At 47.8% G+C, this 17501-nt stretch overlaps 1 protein-coding gene across 1 annotated transcript in view; it reads left to right on the forward strand.

Annotated features, from left to right (window-relative positions):
* The window catches only part of myd88 (MYD88 innate immune signal transduction adaptor), a 28309-nt gene that overhangs the window by 7893 nt on the left and 2915 nt on the right, over nucleotides 1-17501 (forward strand). Inside the window, exons 3-5 of the mRNA XM_038808846.1 lie at nucleotides 12412-12522; nucleotides 14153-14333; nucleotides 15197-15288. Of these exons, the coding sequence (XP_038664774.1) occupies nucleotides 12412-12522; nucleotides 14153-14333; nucleotides 15197-15288 (384 nt within the window). The remainder of the gene's footprint in view (nucleotides 1-12411; nucleotides 12523-14152; nucleotides 14334-15196; nucleotides 15289-17501) is intronic.

Raw genomic sequence — 17501 nt, forward strand, 5'->3', positions numbered from 1 at the left:
CACAAACACAGGGAGAAAGTGCAGACTCCGCATAGACAGTGACCCAAGCCTGGAATCGAACCTGGGACTCCGGAACTGTGAAGCAACTGTGCTACCGTGCTGACACTAATAAAGATGATTTATTATTGTTTATTACCTAATTTTACTGATGATTGAGAGTGGACCGATGGGACGGTAAATTGAAGGATACAACTAAAACATATACAATTTTTCAAATTTGTAACATTCTCATTTCTCATGACCTCTCCAATGTTCAAACCACAAGAGAATGGAAACTTAAAATTTGTTCCTCAAACTAAAGCAACAGTTGAATAGCATGAAAATCGTATTCATCTGCACTGATAAGAAAAATGACTGATATGACTTAGATATTGTGTTAAAACAGTGTCTGTAACAACTGCAATGAAATGCAACTCAATGGTCTTGAAAACAGCCTCCAGGACAAAGATCACAAACCTGGAAAGAGAGAAGCATCAAATCATGTTCTGGAATTACAAACATTTCACGGACCAGACCTCCACAGGTTATAGGCTAAAAGTTCAATGTTTACAAATGCTCACAAGCAGTTGGCTCATAATTAACCTACTGAAGAAAGATTAACAACTATAAAATTAGATTTCCACATCCCCTTGAAAAGTCAGTTAATAAATGAATCAATCAGAAAAGAACCGAGCCATGCAAATCACGTGGTCCTAGGTTTGGTAACAGCATCCAACTTAACCTCATCAAGATCTCTCTCAACCCCTCCACTGTCTCTAGCTCTTTTAAATTGGTACTAAATGAGCAGAAATTTCATACAACTAAATATTAGGAGGACTGGACAAATTGCCTTTGAGCCGCACCACAAATATCCTTCCCCAGCCACAAAGTCCATCGCTCTCTCTGGCAACCGTTTAAGGCAAAGCAGCTAATGTGCAGCTGGAGGCTAATTTAAAGACAGAACCTCAAATGTAACAATCTCCCAATAATTACCTGAGCCATGAGCAAATTAGCTCAGGGTAAATATCTGAAATGGCCGAACCCTTAGTTTTGAACAGTGACTCCTAGTTCTTGATTCTCCCACAAGAGGAAACATTCTTTCCACATCCAGCCTTTCAAGCCTCGTCAGGATCTTACATGTTTCAATCAAGTCAACTCTTACTCTTGTCAGATGGATAAGACCTCACTCTACTTTTATAAAATATATATATCATGGCTAATTTGTAACATTTTAAAAAACTGGACAAAGACCATCACCTTCGAGGTTAATTCGCCTCTGGGTGCTGGTATCATCATGGAAGTCAGCTCTACTGGAAAAGTGAATCATCCAGCATCAGTTTCAGCCTGCTGACCTTTCTGAAGGAATACACATTGAACTTTGATTCTGGACTTGTGACTCTGGACTCGTTAAACCGTAATTCTTATTTTCTCTGTGGTATTTTCCATGTGCCTCTTTCTTTTCATCCCGCCTTTACTGTATGAGTGTGTAAAGAAAGTGTGGGGGGGAAATGTTGCGCACTCTCATCCTGTATTTCGGATGTGTGTGTAAAATAAACCAACCCTCTAGGTTTATCCTATCTCGAGTTTGCTGTGAGGTTATTGTTTGTGGGAGTTTCACACCTATTCAACTATTGTTTTCTTCACTCCCCAACTGACCAGACGGCACTTAACAGTTTCAGTTGAAGAACTTTATTTCAGCTTGTGGTGAACGTATGCTATTACTATTCACCACTGTACTGTGTTGTAATAGGTTGATGCCCTTGGGGGTGGCGGGGGAGGTATATAGATCTGCAGCCTGCAGGCGGCACTCAGTACAGAGCAGTCGCAGGCAGGCACAGATCTAGCTGATTAAAACCACTGTTCATTACAACTCTTCGTCTCATGTGAATTGATGGTTGCATCAATTTAATACGCTAAGATATTGCAATGGAAGCCGCCCTCGAACCTGATCGACTGGAACACGACCCACAGGCAGCTAAAGCCAAGGGAATCTTTCGCACTGGCTCCGCTGCTTTGAGGCCTACCTCACCGTCTCCTCCTCGCCCGCCGTCACCGAGGCACAGAAGCTGAGTGTCCTCCATGCCCGGGTGAGCCACAGAATCTCTACTAATCGAGGAAGCGACCACGTACGCAGACGCGGTCGCGATCCTGAAAAGACATTACGTGAGGCCGGTGAACAAAGTGTTCGTATGGCATCTCCTCACCATTCGTCATCAACGCCCCAGGGAATCTCTGGAGGAGTACCCACGCGACCTGAGGGTACTCGCTTGAAACTGCAATTATAAGGACGTCACGGCCTCGCAGCATATGGAACTCACCATCCGGGACACCTATGTGGCTGGAGTCCGGTACAACTATGTCAGACAGCGCCTGCTCAAAAAGGGCGCCCTCGACCTAGAAGAGACGGTAAAACTATCCACCTCCTTAGAAGTAGCTTTCCAGAGCCTCAATGCTTTCCCCTCCGACCCAGTGATTCCCTTGTGGTCACCCGACCCGAGGGTGCTCCAGGCCTGCGCCGCGCGGCTGCCCGCCCAACCCGGGGGGCTGCCCTGCTATTTCTGCGCTCAGAACCAGCACCTCAGGCAGCATCCCAAACAATCTCCCTTGCTTCCGGATCACATTTAGTACAGATCCGGGGATACTGTGTCGCGAACCTCGCGATACAGGGCGCTGAGTACGCCAATTTTAAACTTTATGTCCTCCCCTATCTCTGCGCTCCTCTCCTGTTAGGACTGGACTACCAGTGCAACCTCAGGAGCCTGACCCTGAAGTTCGGCGGGCCCCTCCCCCCTCTCACCGTATGCAGCCTCGCGACCCTTAAGGTCGCCCCTCACTCGCTCTTCGCGAACCTCACCACCGACTGTAAACCCGTCGCCACCAGGACAGGACTTTTATCACGTTGGAGGTCCATTGGCTTTTGAGGGAGGGGATCATCGAGGCCAGTAATAGCCCCTGGAGAGCCCAAGTGGTGGTCGTCAGGACCGGGGAAACGAACTGGATGGTTATAGACTACAGCTAAACCGTAAATCGGTACACGCAACTCAATGCGTACCGCCTTCTCCGTATAGCGGACATGGTGAATCAGATTGCACAGCCGGGTATTCTCCACGGTAGATCTGAAGTCTGCATACCACCAGCTTCCAATCCGCCCGGAAGATCGCCACTACATGGCCTTTGAGGCAGATGGCCGCCTCTTCTACTTCCTCCGGGTCCCCTTCGGCATCACCAACTATTTTCCAAAGAACGATGGACCGAATGGTGGACCAGTACGGGCTGCAGGCCATGTTCCCGTATTTGGACAACCTCACCATCTGCGGCCATGATCAGCAGGACCACGACACTAACCTTCAGAAGTTCCTCCAAACTCCCAAGCCCTCAATCTCACCTACAAGGGGAAATGCATTTTCCGCACAACCCGACTAGCCATCCTCGACTATGTCGTGGAAAACGGACTCCTAGGGCCCGACCCTGACCGCATGAGCCCCCTCCTGCAACTCCCCCTTCCCCAAGGCTCTGAAAAGGTGCTCGGGTTCTTTTCACACTATGCCCAGTGGGTCCCCAACTATGCGGACAAAGCCCGCCCACTTATCAAAGCCACCATCTTCCCCCTGACGACTGAGGCCCGTCTGGCCTTCAGCCGCATCAAGACAGACATTACCAAGGGCGCGATGCATCCGGTGGACGAGTCCATCCCCTTCCACGTGGAGAGCGACGCGTCAGACGTCGCCCTGGCCGCTACCCTTAATCTGGCAGGCAGGCCCGTGGCCTTTTTTTCCCGTACCCTCAACGCCTCTGAGATGTGACACTCCTTGGTCGAAAAAGAAGCTCAAGCCACTGTTGAAGCTGTGCAGCATTGGAGGCACTACCTGGCTGGTAGAAGGTTCACCCTCATCACCGACCAACGGTCGGTAGCCTTTATGTTCAACAACACACAGCGGGGCAAGATCAAGAATGATAAAATCTTGTGGTAGAGAATAGAACTCTCCACCTAGAATTACGATATTGTGTATCGTCCGGGGAAGCTCAATGAGCCCCCAGATACCCTGCGGCACATGCGCCAGCGCGCAAGATGACCGACTCCGGGCCACCACAATGACCTCTGTCACCTGGAGGTCACCCGGCTTCTCCACTTCATCAAGGCCCGCAAAGTGCCCTACTCCACCGAGGAGGTCAGGGCCATGACCAGGGACTGCCAAGTCTGCGCGGAGTGCAAACCGCACTTCTATCGGCCAGACAAGGCCCACCTGGTGAAGGCCTCCCGCCCCTTTGAGCGCCTCAGCATCGATTTCAAAGGGCCCTTCCCCTCCACTGACCGTAGTGTGTATTTTCTTAACGTCGTTGATGAGTACTCCCATTTCCCCTTTGCCATCCCATGCCCCGACATGACTGCGGCCACTGTCATTAAGGCCCTGCATAGTATCTTCACCCTGTTCGGTTTCCCCACTTACATCCACAGTGATTGGGCCTCCTCGTCTATGAGCGACAAGATGCGTCAGTACCTGCTCGGTAAGGGCATTGCCTCGAGCAGGACTACCAGTTACAACCCCCGGGGAAATGGGCAGGTGGAAAGGGATAACGCGACGGTATGGAAGGCCATCCTTCTGGCCCTACGGTCTAGAAGTCTCCCAGTTTCCCGCTGGAAGGACGTCCTCCCCGACACGCTCCATTCCATTAGGTCGTTCCTCTGTACAGTCACAAACGAGACCCCTCATGACCGCCTATTTGTTTTCCCCAGGAAATCCACCTCCAGGGGTCTCGCTTCCGTCCTGGTTGACATCACCGGGGTCTGTCCTCGTCCAAGAGCACGTGAGGAGCCATAAGTCCGACCCCCTGGTTGAAAGGGCCCAGCTCCTCCACGCTAACCCTCAGTATGCCTACGTGGCATACCACGATGGCCGACAAGGTACAGTCTCCCTCCGGGATCTGGCACCCGCCGGTTCCCCAGTGACCATCACCTACACCCCCCCCCAACCTACACTGAACACCGCCGCCGCCCCTACGTGGCCTACGCCCCCCCCCCCCCCCATCGCAGACCTATCCACAGTGATGAAGCTCCAGGCGACATGCTCCCGGAGTCAACGAGCCCAAAACCCGTGCCCACAGAGACGAGTTCAACACCCGTGCCCGCAACGAAGCCGGAGCTGAGGTGATTACGGAGAATGATCAAGGCGCCGGACAGACTCGATCTGTGAGTCCACTTCACCCCTGCTGGACTTCAATTTTTTAACAGGAGGTGAATGTGGTGAACGTGTGCTGTTACTATTCACCACTGTACTGTGTTGTAATATGTTGATGCCCCTTGTGGGCTCTGCCTGTGGCTCCGCCCCCTCGGGGTGGTATATAAACCTGTAGGCGGCACTCAGTACAGAGTAGTCCGACGCAGGCACAGATTTAGCTTATTAAAACAACTGTTCACTTCAACTCTTCGTCTCGTGTGAATTGATGGTCGCATCACAGCCAAAGCAGGGGAGCTAAGTATCCATTAAGTGGCTTGTCGTCTCCCAGACCATAGAAAATACAGAGTAATTATACCTTTGTTTATCTCCCAAGTAATTAACATATACCAGTAAAAAGAATACATTTGGATTATCTATGCCCGTTCACAACTAACGATTAGGATTAAATATGAGCATAATTACCAATTATAATCAGGGCATGTACGTATAATGATATTGCGGGCGGTGCGGTGATGCTGTGGTTTGCACTGATACATCATGGCACTGAGAACCTGAGTTCGATTCCGGTCCTAGGTCACTGTCCGTGTGGAGTTTGCACATTCTCTCCGTGTCTGCGTGGGTCTCACCTCTACAACCCAAAGATGTGCAGGCTAGGTGGATTGGCCACATTAAATTGCCCCTTAATTGGAAAAAAAATAATTGGGTACTAAATTTATTTTTAAAAACAAGTATAATATCACCAAGCACGTATTTGACTCCACTTATCTACTAACTGCTAGACATGCATAAGATAAAGATATGCCTGAGCTATAGTTTACCGTATTCCCCTTCAATTGTCCAGTGTTTCTGTAAGGCATACTTGGGCTTCAGCTGCATATTAATCAATTGAATGTTTTGTGCGAGCTGTGACTCCTGCCTCTCTGTAATTAATACATCAAGGGGCTTTGGTTTGTTCCTGTAGACTCTGAGCTAAAACAACCGGTTTCTCATTGTTAGGTTTTTGTCTTTAATAATTTACCAGCAGCAGTCTGTCTGAGCCTATTGGTTTGGAATGTATCACATCAAAGCTGAGGGGTTGCAAAATATGGCAATGCATTAAAAAGAGGGAAAGAAAGGAAGTCAAAACACCTCTCTGTTTACAAATGGGTGCTGAGAGGCGAAATTGGGGCTGTTTAAATTAAACTCCCTCCTGTCAGTGACACTCTTCAAAACTCCAACCCAAAATCCCACCCACCCAGATCAGCCATACCCTAGTTGTAAGGGATGCAACGGGTCCCTGCCTCACCTAAATTCTAAGCCTCCCCAAGATGACTACCGCCACCTCCTTCCACAGAGACCTTCACCATCAGCAGCCACCCCCCCCCCCCCCAAACCAGACATCACACCTACCGTTCCCCTCCCCAGCCCCTCCCAAACAAAGAAAGCCCAACTACCCTAGGCTTGTTATCCCAACCAATAAAGAAAACAACCCCCCCACCCCACAATCCTCAGTTGTGACATTCTCCCCCACTGCACTTCTGCTAACCAGCATCTTTCCGGCAGGGTGAACCCCACCTGGGGAGAAACGCAAGTTATATTTTCAAAAATTCCACACACAGCCCACCTACCCAAACCTGATTTTAATCTTTTACGCCAAACTAATCATTCCCCATACCCACTCCCTCGTCCCTCCACATTCCTAACCATTCCAAACAATTGCTTTAAAGCATCAAAAACCCATTCCCTAAACGCAAGGTACAGATATTACAGAACTATACAAAATATAACCGGAAACTTCAGTGAAAAAATTACAAAACACACATCCAACACTTCGTCATACGGGTGAAACCACCCAAAACATTCAAATGTCCCCCAGTCGCGTTGCTTAATAAAGTTGTTAGCCTCCTCCGGTGTGTCACTATAATGGTTTCTGCTCTCATAAATGGCCCATGGATGAGCCGGGTACACTATTCAAAACTTCACCCTGCTCCTAAAAAAATCTTTTAAAATAAATTTAACATGCCCAATTTTGTTTTCCAATTAAGGGGCAATTTAGCATGGTCAATCCACCTACCCTGCACATCTTTGGGTTGTGGGGGTGAGACCCATGCAGGCACAGAGCGAATGTTCAAACTCCACACGGACAGTGACCCGGGGCTGGGATCGAACCAGGGTTCCCGGCGCCGTAAGGCAGCAGTGTTAACCAATGTACCATCATGCCGCCGCTGTCCCCCCCCCCCCCCCCCCCCCCCCCCCCCCCCCCAGTCTTGGTAAATTGTTTAAGTGCCTGTGGAGGTGGACTATGGTCGTCTGTCACGGCTCCCCGTTTCTAATATTCTTCCTCAAACTCAATGGGCTGGTCCACTTCAGGAGGGCATGCAAAGACTTCCTCCCCCACCAGCTGCCCGAACATCTTTGCCACATACTCTGTGGCCTTTGCCCCTTCTATGCCCTCGGGCAGCCCAACGATCCTCAGGTTTTGTTGTCTGGAACGATTCTCCAAGTCATCGATCTTGGCCTTCATCGTTCTTTGCCCCTCCGCCATCTTTGTCAACTCTGCCTCCAAGGAGGTGATCCGATCCTCATGATCTGAGACTGTCACCTCCACCGACTGGATCGAAGAACTCTGCGTCTCTAACCACTGTTCCACCCTTTTCAGAGCTGCCAGAATTGGTTTAGTCATTTTTGCTGTGACCGCCTGCCTTCTCAGTCAACCACTGAGCAGGCAGCGATGCCACAGGTTCCTCTGTCATGTTTTCCCCTCCTGTTCCACGGGTGTCTTCTGAATCTGAAGAGAACCCTTTACTCGACACACTCTTCGTTTGGTAACTTTTAGACATCCCACACCGGAAGAAGAATCCTAATTCTTCCACTACATCACTTTTTCACCTGCACAGCACCCGATAAACGGGCAAAATTTGCCAAAAATCAAGTCCTCAGGCAGGAGCTACTGTATGTGCGACGGCTTACTTCATGGCCGCCACCAGAAGTCCGAGAAATGTATTTTTGTCAGAGGGTGGTGAATCTCTGGAATTCATTACCCCAGCAGGCTGTGGATGGTGAGTTATTAAATATATTCAAGACAGAGTGATAGATTTCTGGATATTAATGATATGAAGGGTTATGGGGATACTACAGGAAAATAGCATTAAAGTAGAAGGTCAACCATGATCTAATTAAATGGCGGAGCAGTCTCGAGGGGCCGAATGGCCTACTACTCCTATGTTCTTGCAGCCCATCCCTTATTGATCTTGAGAATGTAGTAGTGAGCCACCTTGTTAAATCACTGCAGTTGATGTGTGAAAGTCTTCCGTCAGTGCTATTAGTTTCAGATTTGGAGCGATTGTTTAAGTCAGGATAGTGTATGATTTGGATGGGAATTTGGAGGTGATGATGTTAGTGATGAAGTGTCAGCTGGGGCACCACTTGATGGCTGTTTTGTGTCTAAGTCACAAAGGATGGGTGAATGTAAAGGATCCCATGGCACTCTTTGAAGGATTTATCCCTGATCGCCTGACCAGTGTTTATCCCGCAATCGATATCACAAAAAAGGATTATTTGGTCATTGCCAGTTGGTGTTTGGGGCAGTTAGCTGTGTGCAAAATGGCTGCCACATTTCCCACATTAAAATGCTGACCACATTTCAAAAATGCTTAATTGATTAGAGAAGTCTGGTGGTCAGAGAAGTGCTATATACATGCCTGTCTTTCTTTTCCTATGCATCTGTTGCCTTCATCCATCCAGGTGGCACAGCTCTTGGGTTTTGGAGGTGCTCTAAAGAAGCCATGGTTAGTTGCTGCAGCGCAATCACACTGCAAGAGGTGACCACCCCACAAGGGTGATCCAGGAATATCAGAGCAGAATCTTATTGTTCTGTCGCAGATGATGGGGTGCATTGCTGTCAAGGGCAGAGATATACGAAACGCTGGTTTAGCTCAGTGGGCTAGACAGCTGGTTTGTGATGCAGAATAAGGCCAGCAGCGCGTGTTCAATTCTCGTACCAGCTTACCCGAACAGGCGCCGGAATGTGGTGACTAGGGGCTTTTCACAGTAATTTCATATTTGTGACAATAAAAGATTATTATTACTGTGAATTTCCAGATCAATGTTGCAGGCCCTAGTTAAGCTACCTTACAATAAGTTTGCTGGTGTAATTCAAGCATATTCACAAGATTTCTACTGAAGTCTTCAGTGTGCAAGGGCTTTTTATAATGGCATGAGGAATCATCCACTAAAAATTCAACCCCTCTGCAATCAGAATTTACATTATGGTTGATGAAGGATTGAGATGTCACTAAAATAATCCCCACAATTTGATTTTCATGCTAAGAATTTTGGCGATGCAGTGTTTTTGCAAATAAAAAGATTATAATTATACGTATTTGGAAGGTAGTGGTAACACTACTGAACGAGTAATCCAGAGGCTCAGATTAATACTCTGGGGATATGGGTAATAGTGACTATGACAACTATCATGGATTGTTGGAAAACACACCTAGCTCATTAATGTCCTTTCAGAAGGAAATCTGCCATCCTTAACTGCTCGGGTCTACATGTCCAAACTCCTCTGAAATGTCCCAGCGAGCCACTCTGTTCAAAGGCAATTGGGGATGGGCAACAAATGCTGGCCTTGACAGTGATGTCACATCCCATGAAAGAAAAAAGAACATGCTGAGACAAGTATTTACTCTATGGGGTCTGGCGATTTATACGTTTCTAGGATGAGAGGAGAATGTTGCATATTGTTTCTTTATTCATGCACGGTACTTAGATGTCACTGGCAAGGCCAGCATTTATTGCCCTTCCCTAATTGCTCTTGAGATGATGGCAGTGAAGCTTACTTTTGATGACCATCTACAGCCTTCTCTCCGATCCACCCTGTTGCACGCCATTTGGAAGAAGTACTTGAGGTAACAAAGGCAGAGAGTGTACTCTGGGTGGGGTACTTCAATGCCCACACCCAAGAGTTGCTCATTAGCAGCAGTAATGACCGGGCTAGAAGAACATATCTGCTTGTCTGGGCCTGCAGCAGGTACTGAGAAAACAGACAAGAGGGAAAACCTCATCCTCACCAGCCTTCCTCTCACAGATGCATCTGTCTATGACAATATTGGACTTGGATTTGTTTATTGTCATGTGTACCGAGGTACAGTGAAAAGTATTTTTCTGCGAGCAGCTCAACAGATCATTAAGTATATGAAAAGAAAAGGAAATAAAAGAAAATACATAATAGGGCAACACAAGATATACAATGTAACTACATCACACCGGCATCAGGTGAAGCATACAAGGGTGTAGTGTTAATCAGGTCAGTCCATAAGAGGGTCATTTAGGAGTCTGGTAACAGTGGGGAAGAAGATGTTTTTGAGTCTGTCCGTGCGTGTTCTCAGACTTTTGTATCTCCTGCCCGAAGGGAGAAGTTGGAAGAGTGAGGAGGCTGGGTGGGAGGGGTCTTTGATTATGCTGCCTGCTTTCCACAGGCAGCGGGAGGTGTAAATGGAGTCAATGGATGGGAGGCAGGTTTGTGTGATGGACTGGGCTGTGTTTACGACTCACTGACGTTTCTTGCGGTCCTGGGCCGAGCAGTTGCCATACCAGGCTGTGATGCAGCCAGATAGGATGCTTTCTATAGTGCATCTGTAAAAGTTGGTAAGAGTTAATGTGGACATGCCGAATTTCCTTAGTTTCCTGAGGAAGTATAGGCACTGTTGTGCTTTCTTGGTGGTAGCATCAACGTGGGTGGACCGGGATAGATTTTTGGAGATGTGTACCCCTAGGAATTTGAAACTGCTAACCATCTCCACCTCGGTTCCGTTGATGCTGACAGGGGTCTGTACAGTACTTTGCTTTCTGAAGTCAATGACCATATGTTTAGTTTTGCTGGCATTGAGGGATAGATTGTTGTCGCTGCACCACTCCACTAGGTTCTCTATCTCCCTATCTCCCTCCTATATTCTGACTCATCTTTATTCGAGATCCGGGCCCACTATGGTTGTATCGTCAGCAAACTTGCAGATGGAGTTGGAACCAAATTTTGCCATGCAGTCTTGTGTGTACAGGGAGTATAGTAGGGGGCTAAGTACGCAGCCTTGCGGGGCCCCGGTATTGAGTACCTTTGTGGAGGTGTTGTTGTTTATTCTTACTGATTGTGGTCTGTGGGTTAGAAAGTCGAGGATCCAGTTGCAGAGTGAGGAGCCAAATCCCAGGTTTTGGACCTGGGTATTGGTAGGAGTGACCAAAGCACAGTCCTTGTGAAGACCTAAGTCACCCTCCATTGTATTGTCTATTACTGCCAACAATCAAAATGGGGTAGATTTACACGGACCTAGTAGTTTAAACTCGATATTCCTGAGGTACAGTGGACTAGCAACAGCAGCAAACGGTATACAATCACAATCTGTAACCTCACAGTGCATCATTCTTTCTACCATTACCAATAAACCAGCAACCAACCCAAGTTCAATAAGGAGTGTGGCATAGCATGCCAGGAGTATACCTAAAAATGAGATACCAAACTGGTGAGGATACAACACCGGACTACATGCATCCCAGATAGCAAACGTGGTGTACTACAGTCAGAGCTAAGCAATCTTCAGATCAAAGGTGGGGCTCTCCTGCCTCCCAGCTGCATGTTTCTAGGCAGCAGTGTGCAGTGTGCTATTCTCTGGTGGCCGGATTCTCCGCTCCCACTGCTGTCAAAGGGAATTCCCATTGAAGCCACCCCACGCCGCCAGGAAAACCATGGGGGGGGGGGGGGGGGTGCACTGCCGGCAGGATCGGAGAATCCCGCCATCAGCAAACAGCCAGAGAATTCTGGCCTAAAGCTCTGAAGTCCTGTCACATCCAGTCATGAATGGTGGTGGACAATGAAACAACCGGGAGGATGAGGCTTCAAAACATCCCATTTTCAATAATGGTGGCATCCAGCACATCAGTGAAAATAAAATCTGAAGCATTTCCAACCATATTCAGCCAGAAATGGGCCCTAGGTTTTATAAAGAGAGGTTTAGAATACAAAAGCAAGGAAGTTGTGGTGAGCCTATATAAAACACCGGTTAGGCCTCAAGTAGAATGTCTGGGCATTACAATTTAGGAGGGGTGTAAAAGCATTGAAGTGGGGGGGCGACTAATTGAGTGGCTCTTGTAGACCTAACATGGACATGAGTTGAATTAGCCTCATATGATTCTAAGATCCAACTGTAGTGCTAAATAGAGCATGAATTTAAATATGTGAATCTGTGTTGAAATGTTCATATCTGCATTCATTCTTTAACAGAAGAGGACTGTAAGCGATACCTCAACAAACCACTTCAAGTGCCATCAGTGGATAGCAGTGAGCCCAAGACCCCAGCTTCGATAGGAATTACAACAGGAGATGACCCCACAGGTAATCAGAACAAGGTTTCATTCTATTTTCCTTTAATACAAATGAAGCAGCCTCCATTGTCTGTCATTTACTTTTCCAAGTCAGGTTACAGGCATCTGAGGATCAGGACCATATTTCTTTTACATATTAAAAATTAGAATCTTGAAAAAAGTATTGTTGATCCTGATTCCAATTGATTTCTGAGATCGAAGTCCCGAATCCTGCAGACCCCCCCTAACCCAAAGCCTTCATCATACTGTCCTGACAGGAAACTAATATTATATATGGCCAGTGATGGTACATTTCGAATAATAATGGCTTATCCTCCTGAATCGAGAACATGGGCCAGAATTTAACGTAAGAAGTTCGGGCAGACATCTGACTCGGAAGCATGTAAAATTGTGCGAGAAAAGACACAATTGCTCTGGATGAGCGGGAATGGTGATGGGTTTCCACATTTACAAGAAAAGATTACATTTCTGACCTGACACAGGGAGCACAGTGTAAATACATTGTAAATACACTGACAGTCTTGTTGGGATACCGGGCCAGTCCCCAACATTTGTTAAGATCTCAGACGAGAACCCCAAACAATTTTTTTAAATTTGTAAAGCTGTAAGGAAAGGATACTTCACCCCAGGAGTGATGACTCTGACCAATAGGTATCTTTTATGTTAAAACAAAATTTAATTTAAACACAGAATTGACCACATTAATATTAAAGATGTTAAACAATTCTTAAACACAAAGCAAAATTTAAATGTATTTTCTAAACCTGCTACTAATTCAAATTAAGCAACCCTATCCAGTTCAAATGCCACACAACAGGTTTACATGCTTAGCTGTGTAGAGATTTTTGGAGAGAGTTCCTTTCAAGAGCAGATTCAGTGCACTTCTTTCTCGTCCATCACAAATCCTGGGGCTCAAAGAATGTATGGGAACAGGGGTTTCCGTGCTGATCTTGAAATAGAGGGCCAGCTGTTACAGTCATTCATCCAGTTCAAAATGGGTAAGGACCCCCAACCTTGACCCATCCAAGGATAGGCAAGGACTGTGGTCCTAACAATTGGGATCACCTTAACCAAGTCCAACAGATGACTGAGCCACAAGAACAAACTGGTTCAATTTTAAATATGCAACGCAGCCAGCTTACAGTTACAAGCTGTGGTGTCTGTAAAACACTATGTAAGCCACACGAAAGGCACACAGGTTAGAGAATCAACTTCACGGTTTTGTTCCCAAGTCTGTGATCTTCACTCCCATTAAAAAGAACTCCCACCGGCAGCATAGAATCATTAATTTACCCTCTGTATCATCAACATGAGGATTAATTAAGGAAGAACAATTGTAGCAACATTAAAATAAGAAAACAGGAACACATCAGATTAATGTTGGAACAGATGGAATAACATTTTAGGAGGTCAGTCTATCTCTCAGTATATGGAGTCATATGAAGACAGGAAGTATTAGATGATAAAAGACAAATATCTGTCTAATTTCTCCTCTACTGTTCCTTATAGTTGGAATGACCCAACGATCATCCATGCAATCAGTGTTTGTCAATTGGTCTACAACAAACCCATACATTAGGCAATGAAAACCAAAGTGATGGAATCATTCATCGGATTAATGATTGCTCTGTGTTTTGCAGGAATTGCACCCGAGTTGTTTGATGCCTTCATTTGTTATTGTCAAGCCGACATTGAGTTTGTCCACGAGATGATCAAGCAGCTTGAGCAGTCTGATTACAAACTGAAGCTGTGTGTATTTGATCGTGATGTGCTGCCGGGGTCATGTGTCTGGACCATCTCCAGCGAGCTTATTGAGAAAAGGTACACAGAAATGGTTTGGGCGAGATTTGGAAACCTCAAATTTCTGGGTGCATATCAGATATTCTAGAGTCAGTTTGTTTTGTTAATCTCCTGTTCCCAATAAATTGCCATATGATGAGGGAACAGAATTCAATATTTCTCATGGCATGATTTCCCCAGGTGAGTATATTCCATTAGTCAATGAAACTCATCACTGGCAAATATGGAGGATTTTCGAGCTCTGTTATCCCACCCATCAGTGCCTGACGGAGGCACAAACTTTGAGCAGGCACAATGCCAGTGCAAATGGGGGAATTGTAGATGCATTAGAATAAGCCAAATGTACTTCCTCATGGGTGATGAGATTTGGAAGAAAAAACAATGCTTTAGTTTCCAGTTTCAAGCCCATCGCGTTAAGACTTCTCACTTGGCAGGCAGCACGGTGGCCTAGTGGTTAGCACAACCGCCTCATGGTGCTGAGGTCCCAGGTTCGATCCTGGCTCTGGGTCACTGTCCGTGTGGAGTTTGCACATTCTCCCTGTGTCTGCGTGGGTTTCGCCCCCACAACCCAAAAATGTGCAGAGTAGGTGGATTGGCCACGCTAAATTGCCCCTTAATAGAAAAAATAATCGGGTAATCTAAATTTATAAAAAAAAAGACTTCTCATTTGGCAATTACTTTTCAATCTCGGGCTCCAGCACTTTGTATCCTTGTGTCAGCAAATTACCTTTATGCAATTGAACACACATTTGTAAGAAAATATCTTCCAAGCTGAAAAGGCAGGAAAGGTCGAAAGCGATCATTAAAACATTAAACCAGAATGAGGTGAATTACCAACTGTTTGATTAGAATGAATGAATTCTCTGTTTCATCTTTAATGGCAGGTGTAAAAGGATGGTGGCGATAATCTCCGATGACTATTTGGTCAGCGATGATTGTGATTTTCAAACAAAGTTTGCTCTGAGTCTTAGTCCAGGTAAAAGTGAATGCATTGTATCCAATCTTCTGCACTAACGTATTCATTTTGCTTCATCTAATTTTCATCTGGTGTTGTCTGTTGCCTTAACATGTTACTTGGGTTTCTTTGTTTCCTTGAGTAATATGGCCCTGATGAGTTATATTGCTTTTATAAGTCTTACTTCAGTCTCTGCCAAACAGGAAAAGGAAATCGGGAAGTTGGCTCCACTCACAGCCCCCAGTCCTCTGGCACATGTGCAAATTCTTCAACTGCTTCTGTCACTATTGTGTGCCATTTGCTTATCGAAACCTCCCTCCCACCACTCCTCTTGCTGCTCCTTTTGCCATGAGCTCACTCCCCCACCACTCACATCCTCCCCCACTTCCTCCCAATTGCTTTGCCACTTCCCTCACTACTGCCCCTCCACTCGGGAACGAGCAATGGAATGGATGCTGTGGAGTGGGAGAGGTGAAAGGAGCAGCGAGGAGCTGCGGGAATAGAGCAGGAAGAGAAGTGGTGAAGGGGTGGGGGGAGGAAAGAGGATGGAGTGGTGAGATGACGGGGAGAGAAAGTGAGTGGGAGCAACAAAAGAGGTAGGGGGAAGCGGACGAGAACCAGGATAACATTGTGTTTTCTGACATTGTTAGATCATTGCCATCTTTAATGAAACCTGGGATGTTGCTATCATTGATGTCCCAGGCTCTGACAATGCATCTGCTTGTGTACAGGAAGTGCTCCCCCTACTGTTGCTGCACCAATCAATGCAGTCTTAAAAAATCATGACCGGGATTCTCCAAAAACACGGCTAAGTGTTGCCTCTTGGCCCAGTAATTGCTCCACACTGCTCCAGCTGCCGTACACGGCGCTACACTGCCGGCCGCGGGTCCGTGCATGCGCGCGGCGGTCGCTTCTGCGGCGGCGCTGCCCAACATGGTGGAGCCACACAGTGGGTTGGCGTGGATGAAGGTAGGACCCCCCCCCCCCCCCCCCCAGATTGCGCGTCCTCGCCAATTGGTGGCCCCCGATCGCGGGCCCGGCCGTTGTGGAGGCCCCTTCCGGAACCTGATCCCCCCGCCAGGGTGGCCTCCGCAGCCGCGACGCCGAGCTCCCGCCAGGTGGAACTATGTTGGAACTATGCCGGCAGCAACTCGGCCGGTCGAACGCGGAGAATCGCCACGGGGGCATTTTTCACAGCCCCCAACCGGCACTGTGTCGACTGTGCACGCGCAACTGCTGCTGATTCTTCGGTCACCAGAGAATTGCATCCCGGCGTCGGACTCAATCGCGGGTCTGAGGCCCTGGGCGGCATTCTGTGATCCTGAGGCTAAGTGTTGACGCAGTAAGAAACGCTATCGCGTTCAAGCCGCTCCAGCTGCGGATCTTGGAGTGAACTAGGTGCTGCGGGGTCCGCGCATGCGCAGTGGCAACAGTGCTAACGCACGCATGTGCAGTGACACCGGCACCAACACGCGCATGCGCAGTGGCTCCCTTCAACGCGCCGGCCCCGACGCAACATGATGCAGGACTGCAGGGGCCAGCGCGGAAGAAAGGATGCCCCCAGCCAGATAGGCAGGCCCCGCATCCCCCCCCCCCCATGGGCCACCCCCAGACCCTTCAATGCCGAGGTCCCGCCAGCTGAGAGCAAGTGTGAACGGCGCTGGCGGGACTCGGGTTTTTTACGACGGCCGCTCGGCCCATCCGGCTCTGCGGAGAATCGTGTCCTGGTGTCAGGGCGGCGTGGCGCCATTCGCGCTAGTCGCGGGGATTCTCCGGCCCTGAGCGAGTCCCGCCCCCTATTCTCCGCCTTTTGGCCCGGAGGCTCAGGGAATCCTGGCCGATGTTTCCCAGCCTGTGATCCCACAAAAAGCCTTGTTGTTTTTCAGGCATTATCATTGAGCTTTCAACTCCACTTTGTTACAGTTAAGAACCAGAAACTCTTCTTTCCACCCATCCTCCCATCAGGATAATCTTCCTTGGCTCTGGTGTGACTCAGTTGCTGATGGCCACTATTGGAGCCCCAGAGGCCCACATGTAGGTGGTGTTTGGTGTGGTGGGAAGAGGTGGGCTGATTGTGGCACTGCAGAGTGTGGAACTGAGCTATGCAGCCAATTCCAGGTTTGCTTCCTTGTGTTCAGTCTTGACTGATCTCAGCTAGAGAAATGATAGGGGCAGGGGGGATAAGAAACGATTGCTGTTTCTGATTACTAATTATCGACACCAGCTGGAATGTT

Source organism: Scyliorhinus canicula, chromosome 10, assembly GCF_902713615.1.
Source record: "Scyliorhinus canicula chromosome 10, sScyCan1.1, whole genome shotgun sequence".
Taxonomy (NCBI): domain Eukaryota; kingdom Metazoa; phylum Chordata; class Chondrichthyes; order Carcharhiniformes; family Scyliorhinidae; genus Scyliorhinus; species Scyliorhinus canicula.